At 41.8% G+C, this 20,575-nt stretch overlaps 1 protein-coding gene and 1 long non-coding RNA gene across 4 annotated transcripts; one reads left to right on the top strand and one right to left on the bottom strand.

Moving 5' to 3' along the window:
* Window positions 1–720: 720 nt before the first annotated feature.
* LOC118471866 (uncharacterized) lies at window positions 721–4,904 on the bottom strand. 2 transcript variants are annotated; one of them, XR_008601178.1, is made up of 2 exons: window positions 4,765–4,904; window positions 721–1,646 (listed from the first exon to the last, which is right to left on the bottom strand). It is a non-coding gene; the product is annotated as an uncharacterized LOC118471866 (long non-coding RNA). The 2 variants fall into 2 exon arrangements; XR_008601179.1 differs by lacking the exon at window positions 721–1,646 and adding an exon at window positions 1,687–3,531 and having other exon boundaries at window positions 4,765–4,878.
* pkp3a (plakophilin 3a) lies at window positions 1,876–20,371 on the top strand. Of its 2 annotated transcripts, XM_023293351.3 has the most exons (14): window positions 1,876–2,032; window positions 4,996–5,173; window positions 10,047–10,138; window positions 10,653–11,413; window positions 12,616–12,739; window positions 13,958–14,162; window positions 14,948–15,152; window positions 15,623–15,740; window positions 15,833–15,997; window positions 16,086–16,262; window positions 16,353–16,506; window positions 17,140–17,335; window positions 17,491–17,578; window positions 19,189–20,371. In XM_023293351.3, exons 1-14 carry the CDS (start codon window positions 2,030–2,032, stop codon window positions 19,228–19,230), a joined length of 2,508 nt encoding a protein of 835 aa, XP_023149119.2. In that variant the 5' UTR covers window positions 1,876–2,029; the 3' UTR covers window positions 19,231–20,371. The 2 variants fall into 2 exon arrangements, with proteins under 2 accessions (XP_023149119.2, XP_023149118.2); XM_023293350.3 differs by lacking the exon at window positions 1,876–2,032 and having other exon boundaries at window positions 4,853–5,173.
* The last annotated feature ends 204 nt before the right edge of the window (window positions 20,372–20,575 follow it).

Genomic DNA, 20,575 nt, shown 5'->3' on the forward strand with positions numbered 1-20,575 from the left:
ACCTCCTCAGTCAGAAAACTCTCTGCTTTGGCCTTTTGTTTTGGTTTCTTGTCATTCATGCTGAAAATGATGAAATGTCTCCCAGCTGTACACCTCTGCATGTAGCACCATGTTTGACAGATTATTTGGTGTTTTGGATCATCACCTGATTCCACTTTTCCCCTTCCTTTTCCTCTCCATAGCATTTTGAAAAAGGGCCTGATTTACATTTCAGCAGAAAGAACTTTGCTTCACCTTCCCAAAATGCCTTTTTACGTAATTGCAACCTATCTTTCTGTTTTCAAGGTTAACCAAGTGGTTTGTATTGTTTTAGAGAATGCTCTTTGACTTTGGTCCTGCATTTTTTCTTTGATTGTTGACAAAGAAACATGTTTGCCTCCAGTCCTCCTGCAGTCATAAAGAGAGGTTTGATCACCATGAAAATGATTTTATCCTGAAGACGTCAGAAACCTTTTTCTACTTTTCCGTGTCTGAACTGGATTTATCTCTCTGATAAACTGTTCACTCACATGTTCACCTCTTCACTGGTCATATGAGTAAAGAGAACGTCACCTTGATCTGAAATGCAATTCCCAATTTCCAAGAGACTTTAAGCCACATTTGAGCTCTTTCTGTGTGAACAAACAAGCTGCCCAGTGTGTCCAATTACTTTGAATACTTGGGTCAGGGGCAATATCTGAAACACAGTTCTTTAAAAACCACATATACTTAAATAAAAACTGAGAATTTAATGTAGTATAGATTACTGTATCTTAAAGGCCCTATAGAGTAAAAAGCTATTTCTATTGTGTTTGTGGTTGTTTTAAACTTGGAGGTGTACATTAAAATGTTCTACTATTCCTCAGCTCACTGGTTTCCAGAATTAAACTGCCTGTTTAAAACAGCTCTAAGACCAGAGGTTATAACAGTCAGGGTGAAATGAACCATTTTTACAGCATTTTAGGCTTGAAAACTGAAAGATACTTTGATGAATTTGCTGAAAAGGGACACAATGGGGTGTTTAAACTGAGACACAAACAACAGAAAGTGTGTAAATGTCCAATATTACGCTAATAACTGCTATTTAACCATTCAGCTATGACAATTATTTTCAGGATTAGCTGATTAATTATGTATTTGGTCAGTAAATGTCAGAAAAGAGTGAAAAAAAAACACTCATAACAACTTTTGAAAGCCCGAGGCAGCATTTCCAAAGGTCAAGTGCAGTTTTTAAACCAGACACAGCAGCTGGGGGTTCTGGGTCCTCTGCGAAAGGTCACCGAAAGACACAAACACAGTACAAATAATGTGGCCACAATAACATGTATTTATTCTTAGGCATTTGTAATACCTGGGTGTCCACATACTTCTGGTCACGTATCGTCATATCAGAGATTAGCTGAGACAGACGGACGGTCAGTGGTGATGCATGATAGCAGGCAGAAAGAGGGTGTCTCTCTCACACAGTCACTTTCTCTGACGCACACGCACACACACACACACACACACACACACACACACACACACACACACACACACACACACACACACACACACACACACACATGCACTGCCCTGAGTCAATAACCTTTAGGCTGCTTTCTGTCACTCACTACCTCCTCTGTCTGCTGGGACTAAATGAGTCATCACTGAGGTGTTGCAACATCCTAAAAAAAAAAAAAAACACCAAAAAATCAAGCCACAAACCAAAACAAACTACTATTTTATAGGAATTCATAATAGAAAAACAGTCTCAGGAGAAAAAAAAGCATCTCAGCTAAAAAACTAAATGTTCTGTTACCTTTCTACCTGCATCCTCCCTGTTCATCCCAGTCCGCCCCTCTCTGCTTTAACACACCCTGTGGTGTCATACTCTCCTTTGACTCATCTCTTTGTTTTGTGTACGTTGTGTATTCACCAAGGAAAGGGAATTATAATTTTCAGGGCGGTGACGGTAACTTTTAATACTTTCTAACTCCTACAAGTTCACATCAGAACAGGTGGCATCAGAGAGAGGAGAACATCTGCAGTCACTGCAGCTTCAGTTGTAATGGTAAGTCCAGACCTGTTCATCTCTCATGCTGTTTGGATCATAAAGTTAAATTATTATCACTTTAATTAATTTCATAGCATTTGTTGCCTCTCGCTGAGCTTTTATCTGCGGTATGTGAAGCTGTTTATTGTTTCTGCTGATAAAGACGCAATTACAACGAAGGTGAAGTCAGAGTGAACAGATTTGGAAGCAATGTGAGGAAATAAGTGAATGATGATTTGTCAGCTGATAAATGGAGGAAAGAGATTGCGCTTCTGTGGAGCTCCTTCTGCATCCGCTTCACTGTAAACCTATTCACTTTAATCTGCTTTGGGGAAATGAAATCTTCAGATATCCTCAAGGGAAATGACAGGCTGAGTGAATAACCTTTACATTTTTTTCCCCAAATGCATTTAAACAAAGGAAGGCTGACAGGAACTTGGGAAACAAAGCAATTTCAGTGGAGATCTTATTTATTTGCACCTTGGTCCAATTACACAGAATTGTTGATTGTGCTTACTCTGTGATTTTGCAACATTTAACTGAACAGGTAGGCATGCGGCAGGTAACATGTTCTCCTCCCACCCGGTACACCGCTTTTGTGTTGGATACGATGACTCACAGTTGCTATGCTCAAATAAAACAAACCAGATAAAACTTAGGTGTGGCTCCAACCTAATAGCAGAGTGCGACTGTGCCACACCTTGTAACAGTCCTGCGCTCATTCTTAACGTCATTTGCGAGACTGAACTTAATATCATGCCAATTTGTGAAAACACAGTGATCAAAGCTGTAGCGAAAGAGCAAAGATCATTACAGCTGCATGATTAGATAACAAAAACAATATAATGGAGCAACAGGAACATAAACAGCACAGGAAGTCTGCTTACAGTGTGTTGCCAAATCTACAAAAAAAACAAGAAGACAAAAAGAAACCCCACAAACATAATTCTATCCTATCATGTGGCGCACAAAGTATCCTTGACATTATCTGGTACTTACATTCTGCTCACAAACCACAGACTTTCACTTAAAGGCATTTACACTGAAACAGTGATTCTTAATCAGACTGAGAAAAAACAAATGATACTTTAAATATCTCCTGTACATGACGTTTCAGACAGGAGTTACTGGAAAACACAGCACAGACAATGGTTCAGCTGAAAAGATAAATTTACAAGGAATTTCTCCAAAATTATTCAGATCCTTTACTGAAGTGGAAGTAGCAACACAGCAATACAAAAAAAACCCCAAAACTCCACAGGAAGTTAAAGTACCACATTGAAATTCAGTGAAAGGTTTGTCCGCTAAATGCATTTGAAGTAAATGAGTTCATAATGCGGAAAAATGGAGCCAATTAGTGCTTTACAGTTATTTATTAGAATCCATCCATCCATTTCCTTTGGTTTATCTGGGGTCGGGTCACTGAGGTAAAAGGTGAAAGGAGGTCAAGGAGACGTCTCTCTTTGCCCAGCAACACTCTGGAGTTCTTCCTGCAGGATGCCAAGGCATTCCCAGGCCTTTTAGGAGTATATTATTGGAGTTACATACTGCGCTCGTCACACGTTATGGGTGTAAACTCTTAATCTACAAAGAACAGGCTGTCATATAGATGTGGTAAAAAATACAGAATGAAATGGAAATGTTTGGAGTGTTAGCAAGGCCAACACTTTGCAAATGTATTTACATGAAGTACTTGGTTAAAATTTATTGGTGAGAGTTGAACACTTTCTTCAAATCGACAGTGAAAATAAAATACAAAGTGGAAACAATTATAAATGTGAAAAGTTACAGTAGTGGTGGAGGAACAGTCACTGAAGTACTGTGCTTGGAGTACTTGGAGTTTACTTTTCCATTTTATGCTACTTTATTCTTCTACATGACATTTCGGAAGGAAACATTGTACTTTCTACTCCACCACATTTACCAGACAGACTTAGCTACTATTAAAATGAAGACTTTACATGTAAGATAGTGTACCGAGCTTTAAAAAGCAAAACACATTGTTTAAAGTGTGTTTTCCAACATATCTGGCTTCTTACAAAAAGTGTGTAGTTGGTTCACATGTCACACATTTATGAGTTGTTAACAGATCTTTAAAAATCTTTAAACTTCTCACTGGGCTTCATTTCCAATATTGTTCCTTTGATCCAATCTGAGATGACAGATAAAGTCCTACATCTGAAAGCTCGAAGATCCAAACCTTTTCTTCTTTCCTTTCTCATTAATCTTCTCACCAGGCCTCAGCTTTATCTTCTGTCTGTATATAAAACTGTACTAACAGTAGTTGTAAGAGGCTCCACCTGCAGCAGCTACTACACTAACATGACACACTGATGCGTCACTATTAATAATCTAATGACGTCATATGTTATAACGCATCAGTCACATGGTGCAAACCAGGACTTTTACTTTAATGCTTTAACTACATGTTGCTGCAATGTAATAATTACACTTAAGCAGGCCTTTCATGCAGAACTACACTTGTAATGCAGTATTTTTACCTTATTGTATCAATGCTTTTATTGCCGTATAGTGACAGAAAAACACTATAACATACTTGTTTCCAATGCTTTGCTCCATTTCAGCTCATTTCCAGTGAATTTGACTTCAAGCATTTTACAAACCGGTTCGACCAAACTTTTAATTTCTGTTTGCCGGTTATGGAAAGTTGATGTGAGTCGTCTGTGGGCAGCTGCCAGGGCTGTGATCGCTGTGTGACCGTTATCAGATGAGGTGGGGGAATAGCTCACCTGTGAGTCAGGTAATCGGTCTGGGCTCTGGGAGGCTCCACCTCCTGCGGATGTGCAGCTCTGTTCGCTCTCTCTCGGTGCGTCTCTCTCCCTCCGCTAGTGTCGAGTTGCCACGACGCAGAGCGCAGACAGACGAGTATCCAGCACACGGTCTGCGCGGGTTTCCCCTCCTGAACTTTTCTCACCATGAGTGTCGTGGCCTCAGAGAGCGTGTTTTTGTCTGCTTTACAGCCCAACACTTCGGTCACCACCTACGCCCTCCCGTCGGACACCCAGCTCGGGAATGGAGGCTTCGTGTCGGACGAGGTGGCGAGAGCGCGGCGCGTCCAGCAGCAGGTCCAGCTGAGGATGGCTGAGAAGTCCACGCTTCCGCGTCAGAATGGATCGGCCTCACAGTACGCCGTGTCAGGTAAACATCAACAAGTTTCTCAGCTGGCTTCCACTTGCACTGGCTGCTCTGCTTTGCAGTGTTCCCATAGAGAAATGGAGAGATGTTGTAAGAGCTGCTTCGGGTTCAGTGCGGGCAAGTGGAGGAATTTTAAGTAGACCTCTCCACGCAGATAGAGTCCAGGGACAGGTGCTGCTGTTGTTGTGTGACAATAGACTGGCTGATCTAACAGGGGTGGGTTTATTAGGCTTGTTTCTTTTGCCTTTACTTGAAGAAAACCCCAAATTTCTTAGAGATTGGGTCACTTCTGACGTCAGTGAGGGTCTGCAGCTCTGGGCGTCAGATACAGGACATCCCAAGTGGGTGGGGGGCTTTGTGAGCCTGCTTGTCTCTGCACGGAAATCCTGTGGGCTTGTTTCTCTGCAGCTTATTGGGGGAATTTTTCCTTTGCTCTGACCTGAGCTGAGCTGAGCTGGAGCGGCAACAATCTTATACTATGTCATGAGAGACAGTTAATGTGTAACAGGCAGAAACAAGCACTGCTTTCATGACCTCCCCTGATAGCAGGCCGAGGTGAAAGCCTCCCTCTGTGGGATTAGGTTTCAGGTCAGCCTAAAGAGAGGAGGGTTCAACAGATACCTTTGGAGCTGACAGTGTTGTGAGAACCAGCTGTCATGTTGTCTGCTTAAAGACGTCACATTATCAAAAATTTGTCTGAATGAACCCTGTGGGAATGCAGACAAAAGTCGGTGAGGTTGTTGCGTAAACAGTGGGAAGACACCCACAGGGGGAATGAAAGGTTTCCTGGAGAGTTGAGAATTTATTACGTCACATTTGATCCAGCTGAATGAGTGTAGAGCTACACCGGTGCGTTCTGTTGTTGTTTCTGAAATCCTTGTGGCTGGAGCTTTTGCATCTGCTTGTTGGTGCTTGATGCGTGAAGACATTCCTTCACGTCCCATAATTCACTGTGCTCAGCCAAACTGCGGGGAACAGGCCGAGCTGCTCGACGCCGGGTCGCTGTTTGTGTGACCTCTAAATTCCGGGTTGTGAGGAGGTAGCAGAGGAAGAAGAAGAAGCTCTCTTTGTTTTCCTCACTCTTCTGGTTTTAGCCTTTTCTCAGAGGCGCCATCAATACCTGCCTAAACAAGCATAGTGTTCGTGCCATTTTTAAGGGCTGGAATTCACAGGGACATGCAACACGTCTGTTAAATAGGCCGCTGCCTGTTTTTACTACCATTATGCTTGTCAAACACTAGTGTCCCTGCCCATCCCTCGCCCTGGGCTCTGCTCGGGAGAATTCATATAGTCATAAAATGGGACTTCGTATCTGTTCTCTTTTGAAAACCTGCACAAGAGAATAATTTCTTACAAAGCAACAGGGAATGCTGCTGTTTTGGTGGTATCTAGCATCAGAGAATTGCAATATGACTGCATAAGTGTTCGCACATGAGGAAAACACCCAGAGGAATCTGCAAGGAATGTTTCCTTCTCTGCATCTAGAAGCTGCTGCAGCTGTGCATTTCTGACAATAACTGAACGGAGCTCATAGGTGGACAAGTCTGAGCAGGAAAAAGAGAATATTTATGAGGTGTGTGAGTCCTGGCTTCATGATCAAAGTTACCTTTTCAATAGACAACAGAAGGAGGAAAAAAGTTTCCTCGCTGAAGGAGTTTTCAGGGCGTGTGTGTGTGTGTGTGTGTGTGTGTGTGTATGTGTGTGTGTGTGTGTGTGTGTGTGTGTGTGTGTGTTGGAAATGCTGGCAGGTGTGTTGGGCGTTGGCTGGGTTGGGCAGGGGTCAGGAGTCATCCTCCTCCATACCAGCTGGTTTGTTGTGTGTGAGCTGAACAGTCGTGAAGCGTGGAGCAAATTCAGACCTCCCCTCTGAGCACATGGGAAGTGTATAATACAACATGAACGCACATGTACAGCAGATTCATACACAAGCCTGGCTACACACACACACACATACGCACACACACACCGGCTTGTTTTTGTTTTTCTTTTTACTTAGAAATGTCTCCTCTTATTATTTTGTTATTTTACTTGGCACCTGTAGTTGCAGTCTGACATCATTCAGTGTTTGGGTTCCCTCGAGGCTGGGCAGGTTTTAAACTAGATTTAATATTGGTGACTGGCTTGAGCTGCGATTCATATTCCCCAGAGGATGAATCCTCCTGTTTTTATAGGCTTCCTGACTTTACCTTTGGCACCACATGGATGTTGACAAAGTAACTATTTAACCTTATAAAATGTTCTTCATTTTAAAGAATCACCAAAAGGACACCATTGGGTGACTATTTAATAGGAAGAAAACAAGGTTTTTTGTCAGAATCACTTTATTCTTCGTATTGTTCATACCTTTATTCAAAAAGTCCTCAAAAATAACTCATTTGTTCTAACAGCATTGTTTTAAATACAAAAAAATGTGCACTTCTGGGCACAGCTGTGAAGAAATTAGTGACTCAGCTGTCATCAGCAGTCATGTGACTAAAATCCAGGGACTTTCGTTTGAACTGCAGGCTGTGTATACGCAGAGCAGATAGTAGACAAGTATGGCAGTAAATTAAAAATGTAAATACTAAAATATCTATGCTATGTAGATCCACCATCTTTTTTACCAATATTGCTAATTCCTGTGGCCACTTGGAAAAATGTTGCTGATATCAATGCCAAGAAAATGCTTACGTTTCAGAGTGTTAATGTATTTCCATCTACAGCCACCAGGAGGTCAACATGCATTTCGAGATTCCTGTAAAACCAGTGACCCTCCAATAAACCTCAGAAATACCAGTTAAGTGAATAACAGGGTGCAACGTTGTCTCCTAATTTTCTGGCACATGATGAGAAATGTTACAGACATAATTACAGCCACAGTAGATACACTATAATTAACAGGCTTTTTCACTGATATATTCCTTCTGTTGACGCAGATATTTAGGTCAACGAACTGTTGTGCAAGCACCCCACATAGTGAACATTTTGGTACACATTTGCTATCACGCTCGCCACTCGCCTGTCAGGTCACTCTAATCTAGAACGAGACTGAAACATTCACACGCTCTCAGTGCCGAGAGAAACAACCCAACGTCTTTGTGTGTCGGATATAAAATGTTCTCCGAGTGACGGTAACCGGAGACATCAGGCCTCCTCACTGGTCTGGTTCTGCTGTTTGAGACTCGGCTTGTAATCAAACATTCAGTCTTCAGTGCAACAGGACACCTGCTTTGCAAACGGCAATGCTGTTCATGCAAGTCATTGTTAGAAATGAAAGAAGCATCCTATTTTGTCATGCTGTGATTAAATCTACCTTCACACATCAGAAATGTTCTGGATGCTTTCATTTCCCATTTTTCCATATTAGGTATTTAAATTAACTTATTTAAGTAATAATTTGTTGACTGTTTAAATGTGTTGATTCTGTTTTAATGAGATTGTGAAAGCAAAGGGTGTCAAATGTTCTTTGTATCTGTGATTGTATTGTTACTCCACCAGCGTTCAGGGCTGAATTGATGCTGTTTTATTTATGTATGAAGCAGAGCTCAGTGTTCAGTCACCATTAACATGTAAAAAGACTTTAAGTTATTCTATTAATCAAGAACATCCAGTTATCCACCGTCTATCCATTGTTTTACTTCTATGGGAAATCAAATAGACATTAATCAAGGAAGTTTAAAAATGGTACAAAACATTTGTTACTGCTGGTGGTCAGTGTGACCTCAGAAAATCAAGGAAAAGGCATTTGTCTTTTTTCCAGCAACATTTGGCCTCTTAGGAAAGCAGGAACAAAGTCATCAACATCAGAGTCAAGCTGCTTTCAAATTGACTCCCTGGTTCCAAGAAATGTGAAAGTGAAAATATTTTTGAACATTAAAAGGAGATGCACGATGGCAACCGCATTATCATCAGTTTCAGCAAGTATCAGCATCTCCCAGAATGAGGATTAGCAGGCAGATAAAGCCTATCAGGCCAGAGTTTACAGTTTTATTTGAAAATGTTACATAAAAAAACAAGAAGAGCACTCAGAGAGCGCAGTACGCCACCAACGCTGCTCAGACGTAGGATTTCTGATGGATAAGTCCTGATAAGTCCACAGTGGTGGATTTGTAGTTGGATCGCAGTCATGTGATTGTCAGCAGGCAGCTGATGTAGCGTTCACGTGTTGTCATAGTTACAGTGACGCTGTGCCACTATCTCGTAGTGATACAGAAATGTTTAACAAATCCATGGATCCAGACTATAAGCCGCATCACTGCCAAAATCTAATCACTTGGTCCTTGTGTCATTTCTGACTTTCCCTGAAAATTTCATCCAAATCCATTAGTCCATTTTTGAGTAATGTTGCTAACAGAAAGACAGACAGACAAACGTACACGCCACGTTCCTTGACGGAGTAATAAATATACACTTTTGTGCATTAGAGTTACAACGATAATCGAATAATTGATTAGTTGTCAACTAATGAATTAACATATTGCACAATTTTGAGAATTGATTAATAGTTTTGAGTAATCTTTTAAAGTAAAACTCTGATTCCAGCTTTATTCTTGTGAATATCTTTTACTTTCATTCCTTCTCTGTGACAGTAAACTGAATATCTTTGGGTTGTGGACAAAACCACACATTTGAGGGCGTCATCTTGGTCATCTGTCCAAACACTTCTGAGTCCACAAGAATTCAAACAGTGAGACTTTTTGGAAAGAGCTTTTAGTTTTCTTCCCCTGACTGCATTGGACAGTGTTACTAGTGTTTACAGAATTAACAAATTAAACATATAAATCTTTTAGTAAAGCATTTTACAGTTATATCTTATATACATGTGATATTTTATGTGGTCATCACGTTTCTTACTGACATTTGATTGATTGAATAATGTTTTGTTTCTTTATTTCAGACTATGGCAGTTCATCAACAGTAAAATACAACACCTTCACCCCAAATTTCACCGCTAAATCCGCCTTTATGTACAACGGCTCCAAAACAATGGTGAGTACAGCAGTATTTTTTTATTATTTTAGCATGTATTCATACAGATCATGGTCGTTATTGGTCATCTAATCTGTATTTTAAGTGGATGTTCTATATAAAAACTCTGACCGCTGACTCTGCCGGTGGGTCACGTAGAACACAGCATGTGTGGTATTTCACAGTAGGCTGTGATGAGATCAGCTCTGAGTTTTCAAGTCCACCCTCTAGATTCCTCTATTTTAGTGATTCAGTAGAAACACCCTGGCTGTGTGCCACTGGTGTTTGAGCTGTGAGAGACCTGAAAACACATTTTAGACTTCTAAATGCTCTCAGTTTAATGACTAATGAAATTACTGTGACAAAAAGTACTGAGGACATGACCTCTCTTACCATACTCAGATTCCTCAGAGTAAATTTAGAAACTATGCAATGATTCACAACAAATACACCCACACATGCAGTTCACTAGAACGTATTGAGTAACTTTGCTTACACATTTGACTGGAATGGTTCCTCCTCTCTTCATTGTCAGGGTCCACGTGTATCGCAGAGAACAGGCTTCAGTGCCCAGTCTGCTGGTGCAGAGCTGTCCCAGTACCCCAGGATGAGCATGGTGGGTGGAGTGGCAGGTGGCGGCATCTGCGGCGGTGCTTATTATCAAGAAGACATGCGCATGAGCAACTACCAAGGGAGCATGAGAACGCAGAGCCGAATGGAACCAGAAACCTTCTCTGTGCAGTCAATGCGACAGCAGACGGCACAGGTGAATCCCTGGATGCTCGATGGCAGCGATGCTGCCAGTATGGTCTCCGACCGGGATGCCGGCTTCAGCCGCCAGTACGCTCACAGCGCCGTCAATGGCTACACCAGCCAGGTGAGGCAAGGAAACACCATGACCTTTCAGTCACCCATGCGCCGATCTCTTAGTGGCACTCTTTCCCGTGGCGGAGGCATGTCAATGGGAGGGACGGAGATCGTCCAGCAGCAGTCCTTCAAAGGCCCAGCCCACCGCACCATCAGCAGGATTACAAACCGAAACCGGATGAGCATGGGCTCCATGTCTGGGACCATGCAGCAGCCGGCGATGTCCTCCAGTGGGAGCACCTATGGAGGAGGAGGAGGAGGAGGAGGAGGGTTCATTGTGTCCTCCGGTTCCCAGGGGAACCTAGTAATGCAGCGTCCGGGCACCCTGTCCCGTGCCATGTCTATCAAAAGCATGCACAGTGTGGGCAGGGGCATGGACATCTTCGACGGGCAGTTGGAGATGGGAGCCAGCATGGGCAACCTTAGCGGGTGAGAAGCTCTCTGATTTATTTCTGCTCACACTGACAAAAGTAGTGTTTCCTTCTACTGGATGTTTTCATACAGGGCTGACAGACCTTCATTGTTTACTGCTACATGCAAATCAGTGTCTGCAAAAATGCCTGTGTTCACATTTGACTGGTTCAACTTCATCACCCTCAGCAGCCACCCTGAATACACGTTGATGTTAACTCAGAAGATTAGTCTGGCCAAACTCTTTACTGTTTTTACTGTCAACAGATCCCTGGACATTAAACAACACTGACTACTAACAAGTATTGTCTGAGTAATTAAACCCTTCTGCGCCTTAGATGTCTTAAAACTACTAAAGACGCATCAGTGACATCATGATCAACATGGACGCCGTGCTTTATTTTGAGTCTGTTCCATGTACTGTTCCACCACTGCAAATACTCACTAGAATACCAAACATGGATTAACCCACAGCTGAAAATAGTCTACTACAAATCCTGTGTTTAGCCAGTGTTCACTAAAAATGACAATGCCCAGCTGCTTTAGGAAAAGATTTAGCCATTTTTCAGTAGGACTAGATGGATTTGGGGCAGGGAGCTGCAGACAAAATCGAGAAGTCGGACGATTTTAAGAGACGGACTAATGAATCATTTGGGTGTTTGTTTTTGTGGGATTTGTTGATAAGAAGAGAAATAATACTCAGTCCTTCACTAGTTTACATATTCAGTAACAGTAACAGTGTACTGTAACCATGCCGGTGACTCAGTTTGATATTTTTTTCTTGAACGTCACTGACATTTTAGTGACGGTGTTAAACCAATCTGATGGTGTCACAACTGTCATGAGTCAGGAGGTTTTCTTGAGAGGGGTGTGTGATGTGAACAACCTATTTCCTAAGCTGTGGATTGGGAGGTGACTCCATAGTGGCAGGACTGGTTTAGGGTGTGGCAGCTCAGTTTCAGGCCTCGCATTTCACACATCCCACAGCATGTGGTTAGGCGAGCGGATCTGCCGAGCACTGTGTGATTTGGAAGAAATTCAACAAGCTGAATTTTGCACATAAGCAACAAATCATCTGTGATTTGGACTGCTGTGGCTGCTGTGTTGTTGTTCATTCCGTCATCCAAATAGACATATGTTTGTGCTACCAAACATAACGGACAGAGTAAACAAATGCTTTAGATTCTTTGGCTTAATTTGTTCATTTGCTCCTTCCACAGGATCAACTCCTTGGACATGCCCACAGCCGTGCAAAACCTGAGAGAGCCTGACCCTGAGCTGCAGGTCCTGGGTGCTGCATACATTCAGCATCAGTGCTACAATGACAGCGATTCCAAAGAGGAGGTATTTTGCACAGATTAAACTTGTGGTTAGAATTCCTCTGGTTCATTGCTCTCTGCAGTCCCTAATTTGGAGACTCGGTCATTAAAATAGTTTTCTCCAAAGTGGAGACGTCCATTGATGGATGTTTCTCCACTTCTGGTGACATTAAATTGGCTCCAACTTTGCCTCTGTTCTGCTCCAGTTGTTTGACATGTTGCACAATTTTTGACATCGCTGAATCTGGACTCTGCACTCTGCACTGTTTGGGTGTTGAAAGATAGACATAATTTGCAGCATTTGATGTGAGAAACAGGAAACAGTGTTGCAAATGTTTGTTCTGTTTGTCTAAGTGTTTTTAGCCTGTTGATTATTTTCAGCTCTAAGAATACAATCTCTTGCGAGCCATTTATTGAGTTTATGTTTTACTGTGGCAAAAACTGCAGTTCCTTGAATGGCCACTTGAGGCTAGCTCCAAAACCAAGTCCATCCCCATAAATCCCCATGCTAAAATGTCCAACTTTACAACAGAGATAAACATGTTTACAGCCTGATGTAAAAACAGTTTTGGTCTCCATGATATTTTTATTGCTTGTGGCAATAATTTGGGTGGTGAATTTTTATATAACTCACCTGTTCAGATAGAATTAAGGCTTAATGTTATGCATAATTAAGGGTGTAGCTGGTTCGAGTAACATCTGGGTGTCATCACAGGACAGTAAATGACCCAGAGACATTTGCATGACCTGCCTCGGTTCCACCCACACTCCATCTCTTTGCTTATTTTTGAATTAGCTGGGAGTTAGCCTCATATAAACCAAGGACTCACCGCTGCCCATGTAGTATGCATCCTCACCGGCTCAGCTAACTGTTCACCTCAATTAGTTTCTTTTATCTTTTTTCCTTTATGAGTGTTAGATGAAAGGACTGATACCATTCTCATGTTTGTTTTTCAAATATGAAACTGCAGCCAGCTAGCTTAGCTTAGCATAAAGACTCCGGACACATTCAATAATGAGAGGGATATTTAATCTTCTCATCTAACTCAAAGCAAATGAAAACACAGTAGTACCCAAAATGTTAAATTACTCATTTAATGACCATATGCAAGAATTTGGTCCTACTGGAGGCATATAAACCTCCAACCAGAGGTAATTGGGTCGACTGAACCAACAAAAACTTCATAATAAACCAAAACAGTTACAGAAGCATTTCATTAAAATGCATGTTTTTTTTCCTTAGGTGCGTCGCCTGAATGGCATTGGTGACCTGGTGAAGCTGTTCAACAGCGACAACCAGGAAGTGCGGCGTTATGTCACTGGCGCCACACGCAACCTCATCTATGAGAACATGGAGAACAAGACGGCCCTGATCGATGAGGGCGGCATCTCAGAGCTGGTTAAGGCGCTCAGCGAGCCAGATGATGAGCTCCACAAAAACATCACAGGTAGGAAAATTCCAGTCAGCCAGTAAAATGAAAACCAGGACCTAACAAGTAGAGCAGATCTCCTGTTTTGGAGTTGCACCACGAGAAGAAATGACTGCAGATTGGTTTTATTTTGATGAAACGGGATCTTGCCAGCTTCCCTTAAAATTCCTCAAGCCTTTGAAATGGATATTATTCAAGCTGACAAGAGGACGGTGGAGATTTGCAAGGAATGCAGTGTGGCCTAGAAACTAGGAGGCGGAGCTGGTGTTGTGTCTATATGTCCATGTGTGTACAGGGGTATCAGTAAATGCGTAGGAGTTGTCTGGGCCTGTCGACCAGCAGTATATCTGCCCCTCCCTTTTATGAGAGAAGACCTTGTCACTTTTTCCTTTGAGCCGTTACACAATGATTTACCTCCGTTCTAAAAGATTAATGCCTGTGTCACGTGTTCAATAAGAAGCTTTAGGAAAGTGATAAATTAGCTGTGAACTGTGCCTGTTCACCTTTTATCTGGGTAGACTGCCAAAATGTGACACGGAGGTCTCAGGTTTTGAAAGGGATTTACATGTGCAAGCTTTTTGCAAGTTTTTTTTTTAACTCATGCAGGACAATATAATCCTAAAATGCACAGTTCATTATGAGAAATATGCTTGTTTGATCTCTTATTGAAAGTTAAAAAAGGAAATTGATACCTTTTATTTACCAAAACTATCAGTGAAGATGTCCACAATTCCAGAAATCAAGTTTAAGAGATGAAACAACAAAGAAGCTACAGTCAGTTTTGCTGCTGTGTTTTTGTGCAGGTATCCTGTGGAATCTTTCATCCAAAGACAACCTGAAGGAGAAACTGGCCAGGGAAGCACTTCCTGAGCTTACAGATAAGATCCTCATCCCCCTGTCCACCAAAGAGATGGAGGATGTGGAGAAGATTGTCGACGAAGAGTCCAAGAATAACTCGCAGTCCCATTCTCAGGCAGAAATCTTCTGTAACACCACAGGATGCCTCAGGTACGCTTGTCTTATCTGTGTCTTATCTCTGTGGTTGCAACATGGCTCCTTGATTAAAACATTTCTTTCTGGTTCAGCGGTGCCTCAAATTTCTTTCCCATGACAGCATTTGCATGTTCCTGCAGTCCACTCAACCTTATGTATCAGCTGACAGCTACAGGAAGTTTTACCACACCCATTTCTTTTTGCTGCTGATTGCAAAAAAAAAAAAAACCCTGCATCACTCCCTGCCTCCAGTTGCCTTTGTTCTACTGTCTTTATGCACACTGTGGAATGGATTTTTTCTCACATTAATTAACATTTGGAGAATATTGATGTGTGATATTTTACAAGTTTTAACGGTTTATGGCCGCAGGACAGAACCAGGAATGGGAATGATCTCTGTGTGCACCGTCTGCACAAATTAAAGGCATGCTTCAGTTTGACCTGAAGTAGCTTTCTGACTTCTCACTCGCTCTGTGTGTGTTCAGGAATCTGAGCTCTGTGAGCGAAAAGACCCGTCACATGATGAGAGAAAAAAGTGGGCTGGTGAGCTCCTTGGTGGACTACATCAGGGCCTCCCTCGAAAAGAACAAGGCAGAAGACAAGGTGGGATCAGGACTTAGTTTAAGCCGCTTTTCCTGTTCAGTTCAAATCTTGTTCTGTTTGTATTCATTCATCTGTTTGTGCGTGTGTCTTAGGGGGTGGAGAATGCAATGTGTGTCCTGAGGAACCTCTCCTACCAGCTCTACAATGAACTTCCTCCATCTGTTGCATTGCGTCTGGATGGAAACAGCAGAGCCGATGCCACAAAGATGGGGGAAACCGTGGGCTGCTTCCCGTCTCGGAGCAAAAACGCTAAAAAAGTACGCACACGTCACATAAACTATATCGACCAGTACTTTGCGTCCATTTTACCTGTCTAACGTATCTTCCTTTAACTGACTGAAACAGAGCCAGACCAACTTCACTTTCTCCGAGGTTTCACGGCAGCCAAAGGGTATGGAGTGGCTGTGGCACCCTCAGATCGTGTCAGTGTACAACCGAGTGCTGCAGATGTGTGAGACTAAACACGTCACCCGCGAGGCGGCAGCTGGAGCTCTGCAGAACATCACAGCTGGAGACAGGAGGGTAAGCTACTCATTCAACAGGCCTCATTCAAATGTAATCATCTTAGTTTGTCTCTTATTTGAGTCGTGCGTCTCTTTGGTTCTCCTGCAGTGGGCTTCAGCGCTGAGCTCGGTGGCTCTGGAACAGGAGCGGATGCTGCCGGTGGTGCTCGATCTCCTATCAACCAAAAATGAACTGGAGCTGCGCTCTGTCACGGGCTTCCTCCGAAATCTGTCCCGCCACACCAGCAATAAGGACAACATGGGTCAGTCTTCTGTGCTTTTCCTTCTGTTATGTGTAAATAATATAATGCAGTAGTTGCTAAGTTATTTTAGAGTGCCATTAACCTTTTTTTTGTGTAACATTTGTTGGTTGTGACATGACACTTTTCTCACTTCTGATGAGAGTGATTTGCCTGATTGCACCATGTATAATTCCTTTACTTTCTTTTATATAGAGGCCAATTTTACCCATAATAATGCATAACAGTTTGCCCAAACTCCTTTAGGTTATACTTATACTGTGGGATGTAAGATGAAATACAAAGTGGGACACGGCAGATATTTATTTATATAGTGCCAATTTGCAAGCCAAGTCATCTCCAGCCAGTTCACATAGTAAAGTCATGAGTGCTCCTGAATGAGATCATTCAATTATATAATTATTAGTAGCATGAATGCAACACTTTTAAACTCAGCTAATTAGATAATTAGCTCTTTAGATTAGATAAGATCTGTCCTCTTCGTACCCATGAGAGAACAATACCACAAATCCTCTCATGTGAAATGTACCTTTGTGTGTTTGTGTGGCATCTTATTACTAACAAAAATGATCTGATTGTGAACACAGATAATCGCAGCCCTGAAACACATCATTAATACTTGCTGTTTTTATTTAGCCACAAAGACGGTGAACCCACTGGTGGACAAGTTGCCTGAGGACGGACACCAGAAGGAGCCTTCCAGTGAGGTGGTGGTCAACATCTGTGGTATTCTCAATAACCTGGTGACCAGCAGCTCTCTGGCTGCCAGAGACATCACCTTCTTCAACGGCCTCCCCAAACTGATGTCCATCAAGAACTCACATGACCACAGGTCTGTAACAGCTGACTCTGTACTAGTTAAATGTGCTCTGATACGTTTGTCAGACATTTAACGTTAAATGTTACACAGAACATTACATCCTGTCTTCTTATGCAGAGCCATTTGTATCCAGTGTTAACCTCGGATGATGTATCTTTTTTTTCCAGTCCTGGGAAGCTGAAAGCGGCCAAAGCAGCAGCCACAGTTCTCACCAACATGTTCCACTACAAGAAACTGCACAAACAGTACAGAGAGGTAAGAGTCCGAAGAAGTAACTCCCCAGCTCTGCATTACTCATGACAATATGGCCAAAAATGACCAACATATCAGAAACTCAGCATTAGTTTTGAAAATTGCTCACCTTAAAAGTGGATCTCTGAGCTCATGTATGTTTGATGTTAATTCTAATTGAGTTATTTAACATTAAAGGCGGACAGTATACTGTTTAAACACAGAAAAGTTATTTTCAAAAAGTGTCTGGAGGCACAGAAAGCCGTTATATATAAATAAAAAAACCCACATCTTTCATCTTTTTATATGTGATAAACTGAAGGAACTTTTCCCATCAGCTTGCAGGGTGGGACTTTTCATATCATTATTCTTCTGGGAAACCAGTTTCAGGTCCCAACATGTGCGGCTGAGTTAGTCCTGTAGCACAAGTTGCCATTCTGCAGTGTAGAGTATCTTTACAGTGTTTGAACAGAGCCAGAGGTGAGCCGGTGTGCTTGAGATGGAGTGAGTAGAGAGAGAGAGAGAAGTGTAGAGTTACATCTAAGCCATTTTAAGATAGGGAGGGATTATATGGAAAAACACTATAAATATGTACTTTTTATTCACAGAGATGAGTTTTTAGGAGAGACTTGAAAATATTCTCAGACATTCTTTTCATAAAATGACAGCCCGTAATTTTCTTTGATTGAAGCTTCGGTACTTTTGTCTGCCATCGTTCAGCTTTGTTTCTCTCATTCCTCACATATTGTTTTCCCATTTAAACAAATAAAAAAAACACACCTGTCCATATTAACTTGTAATGACAGCGCCTTCGCTTCAGACACTTTAAAAATATCTTATTCCAGAGTCTCATCTTACGCTCTAAGTACGACATCTGTCACACAGAAGTCAAAGTTCAGCTGAAAAACTTTCCTGTCCCGGCGCCGCACCCTCATTCTTACATCTGTGTGACTCAATGTGTGTCCGAGTGTGAAAAAAAAAAGTGAGAGTGGCAGATACAGTGTGTATGTGAGTGAGAGAGTGCATGTCTCTGCATTTCCCTCATCAGTTGGCTGGCACAGGTTCAAAACTCATATCTCATACTGTTCACACACACACGCACACACACACACACACACACACACACACACACACACACACACACACACACACACACACACACACACACACACACACACACACACACACACACACACACACACACACACACACACACCCAGTCAGGCAGGTCCAGGTCTTGGGCAGGACCGAGCAGCTTGACTGCCTTGTGCGTATCGCAGCTTGCCACTCCCAAAGGTGTGGTGCTCACCTTGTTTCCTAAAGAACAAGTGCAAACAGAACAAAAAATGCACCAGTGTTTGTCCAGCAACAGAGTGTGGTGCCGTTTCTATTGCATATGTAAATGACCAGAGATTTTTTTTCCCCAACCATGTATTGTGTAACTCAATGAATGGCTCGCTTTTTGTCGTGGGCTCCAGGTTGAATTTCAACAACCTGGGGGAGCTTTTGTTAACACTGAACAGTTTAGTTAATATCTGATGACTAATAAAAATAAATCAAACACAATACATTTCTCTGTGTTCCATGTCTGTACAGTGTTGTAACTCCGTCCTGTTTGTGCTTTTGTGTTACAGAAAGGGTTTTCGAAAGAGGATTTTATAGACTCTACAATCTAAAACCAAAGGTAATGTTGTGCATGTTCACTTTCACAACAGTGAACAGTCCTGAACTCTACCAGCACTTTCTGGGAGAAGTCTTTTTACTACTCAAAGATAACATCAGCTCAGTCTTTATCTACCATGCTTTGTGATAAGAACATGAACACGTGTTGGATGGGGGATCTGCCTTAATGGACAAAGGATTTCTTGTGTGTTTTAAAACTCGATGGACATCAGTACAGTGCAAGATTTGTGGATCCAGGACGATTAATGGACTCTGATCAAACGTGTGCACCTTAAGCATTTACTCTCTTTGTTTGAACACTGTATGCGTGTTTAGTGTGTAATCAGGGATTTTTCTGTCAGAGTAGCATTTATTTCCACTACACAGCTGTCGAAACAGTTTTTCACACTGTTGATGGACAATATGGTGTACTCTTGTGCCTTATCTTCTGTCATTTCCCGGTTGTATGCAACACACGTGGTACTAACATGACATTTTTGTAAATATTGCTTTTTTCTTTTACACAAAAAATTCGACAAAATATTTTATATACCACAGTGCTTTGTTTTTGTAGTTTCCAGATAGATTATATCTGTTTATAAGAGTCAGAATTATAAGGTTGTTATGTTTGAATGTAAACCAGAGATTTATAGTAACTTGGATGTAAATAAATTAGCTTTAGGGGATTGTGATGCAGCCAATTTTGTATTTACTCATATGCTTTAAAGTTGCAAAATCTCAGTCTTGCCGTGTCTAACGCTGTCATTTGTAATCGCTTGGTTTGATAAATTGTGCGTATGAAACACAGGGGTGAAACAATGCCGTTCTAACTTTGCTGTAGAGCAAATTTTGAAAAGCATTTTAGTATTTGAGGTCTTTATGTGTGTATGATTGGTAAATTGCCAAGTAGAACATTTTTCAGAACTGGACCCCAGTAAACAGCAGAAATCAAGTAAGGCTTCTTTAAAAAAATACAGATTTATGCTTGGAGTTGAAACAACTACTGCCATGTAGCACTAATGGTGACCTTGTGTTTGTGTGGGTATTTAAAGACACTGGCAGTTGTTTTTGTTTTTTTGCCTTTATGTTGTATACAGGCAAATGTATAATTTGGACATTTTACAGCTAATAAAGAGACACATTTGGAAATTGTCATTTTGTTTCTTGTGTGTATGTGTGTGCTGCAGCATTTTCTGTTGTAACAGACTGACACTAATGTGGTGAAATGCCGACCACTCCCTGTTTACATATTTGTTCCTGCTCAGACAGGAACAATACCAGACCTTCCCTGCTGCACCTTATTTAGGCTCCGATTTCACAGCAGGTAATCATTGCTGTATGAAGACACTGATAAGCAGC

The sequence above is a fragment of the Amphiprion ocellaris genome, chromosome 3, assembly GCF_022539595.1.
Source record: "Amphiprion ocellaris isolate individual 3 ecotype Okinawa chromosome 3, ASM2253959v1, whole genome shotgun sequence".
Lineage (NCBI taxonomy): Eukaryota > Metazoa > Chordata > Actinopteri > Pomacentridae > Amphiprion > Amphiprion ocellaris.